The 6,000-nt window shown below is 39.3% G+C and overlaps 1 protein-coding gene across 1 annotated transcript; it reads left to right on the top strand.

Moving 5' to 3' along the window:
- Nucleotides 1–673: 673 nt before the first annotated feature.
- LOC131300970 (probable isoprenylcysteine alpha-carbonyl methylesterase ICMEL2) lies at nt 674–5,921 on the top strand. The gene is made up of 11 exons (XM_058327047.1): nt 674–1,117; nt 2,436–2,512; nt 2,678–2,747; nt 2,869–2,949; nt 3,392–3,466; nt 3,927–4,028; nt 4,121–4,261; nt 4,608–4,673; nt 4,780–4,923; nt 5,065–5,155; nt 5,620–5,921. Exons 1-11 carry the CDS (start codon nt 783–785, stop codon nt 5,779–5,781), a joined length of 1,344 nt encoding a protein of 447 aa, XP_058183030.1. The 5' UTR covers nt 674–782; the 3' UTR covers nt 5,782–5,921.
- Nucleotides 5,922–6,000: the final 79 nt, after the last annotated feature.

Here is a 6,000-nt window from a genome sequence, read left to right as displayed (position 1 = left end):
ACTTGGGTTTGATAAAACCTATTAAACCTGTGCATAGAAGCTTAAAAAACTTTATTTGAAAATAGATACTTCATACTTTTCAAACCTGTACAAAAAAAATATGAATTATTTCATCCGATAGTTACTACTATGGTGAAAAAGGATTTTAGTGCGGGGCCTCTTTTTCATCACATATTTTAGCGTGGGGCCCAAAACAAATATATAAGCACCACCCTATGGTGAAAAAAGGGCCTTGGTGCACCAAACACCGAAGAATATCTCATTAATTGGGAGGGCCTTTGATCATCGTGAGAACTTCAAGAAGTGTACATGGCTTCTCTGCAATTGGGTTGAAACAGACTGTGGGTGTGCAGATTGCCCTCTGCCTCCCGATATCGCCCTTAATCGGTCATCTTTTGGTACACGATCAGAATAAAGCAAGGTGGATTTTTTTTTTTTAAATTTTTAAACGACTCGAATCGACCGTCCGGTGGCCGAAGACGATCTACCATCGGTAAGAATCCTATCGGTGCAAATAGCACCACTCTTTGGTACACGTGAAGTGATAATCTCTTACCAAAAAAACCAGTCCCAGACGTCTAAAAAAAAAGTAAGCTGTCCGACCCCACACTTCCAGCTCAGCTCCCGCCCCCCCCCCCCCCCCCCGCCCCCGACCTTCTCTCTCTCTCTCTCTCTCTCTCTCTCTCTCATCAGTCATCATCCTCGACACGCACACAGGCAACACAACAGATCCCGCCCATCCCGAGTTAAAACTGTCACCATTTCCGCCCATACATTTACAAATGCAGCCGCCGGTCCTCCCCCTCTCCAACCCCTCGCCAATGCCGACCGTCTCAGCAGCAACTGCCGCGACGACGTTATTTAGATCGCAATCCGATCTATCGCCCAACCGTCTTCCAATTTCTCAGCAATCCGAGGATGACGACAACGTGATCGAAGCCAAGCCGCTCTTGCCTAGGGCTTCGAGCTACACCAATTTGACCAAGAAACGCCGCCGTCGCGCTTCCCCCGCCGGCGGCTGCGGTGGCGGCCAATCGTTTCGCGAGGGCGTGGAGCATGCCGCGTCCGAGACGTACTTGGTGACTCGCCTCGGCTTCAACCTCTTGCGGTATCTCGGGTAACGATTCTCGCTCCTGTCCTGAGCCTATCTGTATTTTTGCCCGTGTCGGAATTGATTCTGAAATGCATTTCAAAATACATTCCGGAAAATGAAACCGGACGACTTATTAGAATCCAAAATCACTTCTGGAGGAGCTTTTGGAACTGATTATGCTTTCACTCACAAAATTAAGATGTTTCTCTCAGATTTTTTGAGAACTTTTTGGGTTTTTTGAATTTTGTCTTTATTAAAAAAAATCACGTGTATTAGTCTTGAGTTAAATTTTTGTAGATTATTCGTTCATGTTGAAATGAATCGGAAAAATAAAAAATTACATGACTTTTACCCAAATAAAAATGTACAAGCTAAAGTCCAAAAAGCCTATGCAAAAGCTTGGCGCAAAACTAATAAATGCTTTTAATGAGTACAACATGCCCAAAAAGTTGGATTTTTTTTATGGTGTCTGAGTCAGTTTATGCGCATCTCAACTAATCTTGGGGGCCATAAAGCCACCGTCTACTAGCGGGAGCCCTAATTAAATTTGAACCAAATGCTCCGTATGGACTGGCCTTGAAGGAGTTGATAGCATCAAAGAGGTTTGGAACTTGAGACCTTTGGAAGGAGCAAACCTTTAAGTCCTTTGGGGTTCTCTGTTGTTGTATATTAGTGTCTTGGTTATGAGTGCATTTATTTGCATTTCGTGGACACAGTTACGGCCCCCTTTGGATTTAATGATTTGGTAAGAAAAGAAAGAAAGGATTAGGATTTTCATCAAGTCACTCATTCGGTGAGAATCTACAAAAATCGTATTTTTCTGATCTGTTCCTTCCCCCTTTTCACAAAATGGAGAGATTATGTGAGAAAAGGTCACTTTCTAACCATTTAAAGGCACAGTTATGCTAATTGACCTCTTCATCGTATAGTTTTAAGGTATGTAGTAAATAATTTTGAATTGTGTACTCTGCGGTGGTGGTTGTTTCAACTTGCAATGAAACCCAATGGGCCTGTCTGTTGCTGCTTAACAGCCGGAACTTATAGTTATCTTTTGTTTCTTGTCTCGGAAGGCTTGCAATACTTCTGCTTATGGGAAAATACTACAAAAACTGAAAAAGTTTTAATTTGCCTCAATCTGATGTTTCTCTCTGTCTGCTTGTGGTAATTAGCTTTACCATAATGCCAACTTAATGAATGCCGGTGATGATTCACAATCCTATATGCTGACTACAACAACAGGCATATCTGTTGTTTTTATGCTTTTCCTGCATGCAAAATTTAATTTTCAGGCGTATTTTGTCATTACTTTATTTCATCTGTTTGATCATTTACTTTTATTCAGGGTAGGCTACAGGTGGATCACAAGATTTCTTGCTCTTGGCTGCTATGCTTTCTTACTTTTCCCTGGGTTTGTTCAAGGTATGCAACACTCCGAGATTTGTTGCATGAATCATATTGTGCTTCAATCTCCAATAAGCTTATAATTTATTCTTAGGCTACTGGTCTTGGCTTTCGAACACTGTGGTCTGGAGGAAAAATGTGTGTCATATTTTGTGTAATAACAATTTTCTCTGGTTCGTGCAGTTGGGTATTACTATTTCTTCTCAAGTCAGGTCGTCAGAGGTATAATTTATGGGAATCAACCAAGAAACAGGTAATGGCTTGACAGTTGGTTTATTCATTGTGCATCTGGATGCAACCAGTTTGTATTTGTTCACTCGATGAATATGAATAATATGATTGGCTGAATCACTGACAAAAATGTAATTGTGCAGGCTTGATATATACTTTCCTAAAAATACCAATGGCCCGAAGCCAGTTGTTGCATTTGTGACTGGTGGAGCTTGGATTATTGGGTAAGTGACGATGATGTAGTTGCTGCATTTGTGAGAATCATGAACTGGATTGTAAAACACAATTCATTACTAGTACTAGTATGCAATTTCAGCCATGTGATTGACAAGAATTGAAATAATGGTTCCCCCTTTTTAGATAAATCATAATCAAGAAAAATGTTTTGTAGAATCGTAGACCGTAGCATATGAAAAGGTATTTTAGCTTATGGAACTGGACAAAACAAATATTTGAGCATATCAACAAGCAAAAATGTAAACTTTTCTATGAAAGGTATTGATGTATAAATATGCTGGTTAAACTGAGGGTAGTTTGGCTAAAGAAAGAAAGATAGAACAATTTAAGGATTTTTGATGAGTTATTGTGTTTCCCTTATTATGGTCTTGCCCCTTTTATAAGACGCTTTGTCTTACTCAGAAGTTCTGAATTCTTTTATTCATGCAGCTATAAAGCGTGGGGTTCTCTTTTAGGGCAACAGTTATCAGAAAGAGACATTATAGTGGCCTGCATAGATTACAGGTGATGATTTTACTTCAAGTATGAAACTCTTTCGTAGTACGTACAACATGCTGTCAAGTTCAATTTTCTCTGGTCTAAAGTTCTCTCATGGACACACGAGGACTCTTAATGATACGACCTTGATTCCATACCCAGAACAGAAGACCCTCCTTTTGAAAACATTGCTTTTAGGCTAGTACTGCATATAAATTGGAATTGTTTAGGATAATAACTAACCAGCTTTGGCACATTGAACTTTTTCATTGTATTGGTCCCAGAGGTGGATCAAACTAAATTGAGAAATTCCAAACAATTTCATGTGCATCTGGCTCTGAGTTACCCATTTGATTTCCATGGATGTAATCAGGATGTATGTGTCCGTTCATTCAGCAATGCACTTCTGTTGGGGCTTGCCCGAGTGAATCTCTACTTTTGCCACATAGTGTGCAAAAAATAATTGACTGTAATGACTGGCATGCAGAAACTTTCCTCAGGGGACTATGAGTGATATGGTGAAGGACGCGTCTGAAGGCATCTCATTTGTCTGCAATCATATTGCTGAATATGGAGGTGATCCCAACAGGTAGTGAATTTTCATACTTTTTTCTGACAAAACCATAATGCACGACAATTCATTCTTGCTAAGAATGCCTCTTTTGATTGTGCTTTTGATAGGATTTATCTAATGGGACAGTCAGCTGGTGCCCATATTGCTGCTTGTGCTCTGTTGGAGCAGGCAATTAAAGAGGCTGGCGAAGGAGAATGCACTTCTTGGAGTTTGTCCCAGATAAGGGCTTATTTTGGTTTATCTGGAGGGTAAGTCAACTACCTCGATTCCGCAATCTCGATGTGTTGGCAGAGGTTTTGACCACTTTACCAGTTTAGCTGTTATAGTTCTAAAATTTTAGTTATGACAGCCATATGCTTTTTGGCTTATTAAAGACGCGTATATTTAAAGGAAGTAAGTACAATGAGGCAGTCAAATGGTCTATAGCTAACTTTTCTGTTATAATGTGGTGACATTCCTCCACTTAACCACCCCGCCACTTTAATTCATTAATTTGATTTGTCAAATTTGTTATGTCTTTGTTCTTTTCTAATTAGTTTGTACAAAGTATTGTTAGGAACTTTTTGCAATTATGATCTTTAACATTGTCAACAGGTACAATCTATTTAACCTCATAGATCACTTTGACAATCGAGGGTTGTACCGTTCAATCTTTTTAAGGTACATAATCTTCAGCATTGTACTTTTGTTTACTACTATGTTGTTTAAATACCTGATTTAATGCCTGACCTCCCTTTTGACCTCGTGATTTGTATTAACTTTGCAGCATAATGGAGGGGGAACAATCTTTGCGACGATTTTCTCCTGAAGTAGTTGTACAAGACCCGAGCATTAGAAATGCAGTTTCTCTCTTGCCTCCTACAATTCTTTTTCATGGCACTGCCGACTGTTCTATTCCATCAGATGCCAGGTCAGCTTCTGCTCTCAAATAAACGATTTTCTCATCAAAGGTTCTTCTCAAATAAACGATTTTCTCTGCTGTCTTCAAATATATTTCTGCATATTACTTATGGCATGAAAAGGTGATAGTGGTGAATGCTCTTTTGTGCAGCAAAGATTTCGCAGATACCTTGCAAAGAGTTGGAGGGAAAGCTGAATCCATTTTATATGAAGGTCGGACTCACACTGATATATTTCTCCAGGTACTTGAAAGGAGAGTTTTTCTTCCATTTCTTCTTGTACCTGTGGATTGGCAAAGTAACTGGCTTGCTAAGTCATTCTCTGGTCGTTCAAGGGTCCATATTCACTAAGCTTCTTTAGCAGAGAGCCTTATTTCCCCTGGTTACTCTTTCATCCCGCTATCGGATGCTCTTTTCTTCCATGATCATTTGACCTCCGACAGAAACTTGAAAACTTTCTTGAAATGCTTTGAAAATTTATGGCTGATAAAAAATTGGAGTTTTCTGTTTATTTATTTGGGCTATGGTTTACTTTCCAATTTAAATCCATGTTTGAACACTTGCCATCTTCCATTTACGTTCATTTTAATTGCATGCACAACATGGCTACTGTACCAAATTCTTCTCACGTGCTTATTTCTCTTGATCTGCTTTTTCTGTTGATAGTGATAAATGTGTAGTTATACTAATACGTGTGTTCAATACAGGATCCAATGAGAGGCGGTGACGATAAACTGTTTGAAGATTTAGTTTCTCACATTCACGCTGGAGATTCAGCAGCCCTCGCGAAAGATGCAAACGCACCTCCTAGAAAAAGACTCGTACCTGAATTCATGTTGAAGTTGGCTCGCAGTGTCAGCCCATTTTAATTTTTTTTTTTAGATCAGTTCACTTGTAGCCAAAATCCATTATTTTATTTGTGGTACCCTTCTATTTATCTCTGTAAAATGTCACAAAACATCTCAGCAACACTTGGTAGGTAATAAAATCATTTATTTCTTTTCCCTTCTGTCTTTCTCCCTAAATTTTCTTTGAGATGTACACTCGTACGGGATATTTTCTTTCTTTCTTTCTTTTCGCTGGTTTTC

Source organism: Rhododendron vialii, chromosome 9a (genome assembly GCF_030253575.1).
Source record: "Rhododendron vialii isolate Sample 1 chromosome 9a, ASM3025357v1".
In the NCBI taxonomy this organism is placed as follows: domain Eukaryota; kingdom Viridiplantae; phylum Streptophyta; class Magnoliopsida; order Ericales; family Ericaceae; genus Rhododendron; species Rhododendron vialii.
Note: the sequence above shows the minus strand (reverse complement) of the source record. Positions and strands in the feature narration are given on the sequence as shown.

Bases quoted from the DNA above. Each gene is read 5' to 3' on its own strand.
- LOC131300970 (XM_058327047.1), top strand. From the start codon at position 783: ATGCAGCCGCCGGTCCTCCCCCTCTCCAACCCCTCGCCAATGCCGACC. The intron at 2,513-2,677 runs GTATGCAACACT...TGGTTCGTGCAG, and splicing joins TTTCCCTGGGTTTGTTCAAG to TTGGGTATTACTATTTCTTC. The intron at 4,262-4,607 runs GTAAGTCAACTA...CATTGTCAACAG, and splicing joins TATTTTGGTTTATCTGGAGG to GTACAATCTATTTAACCTCA.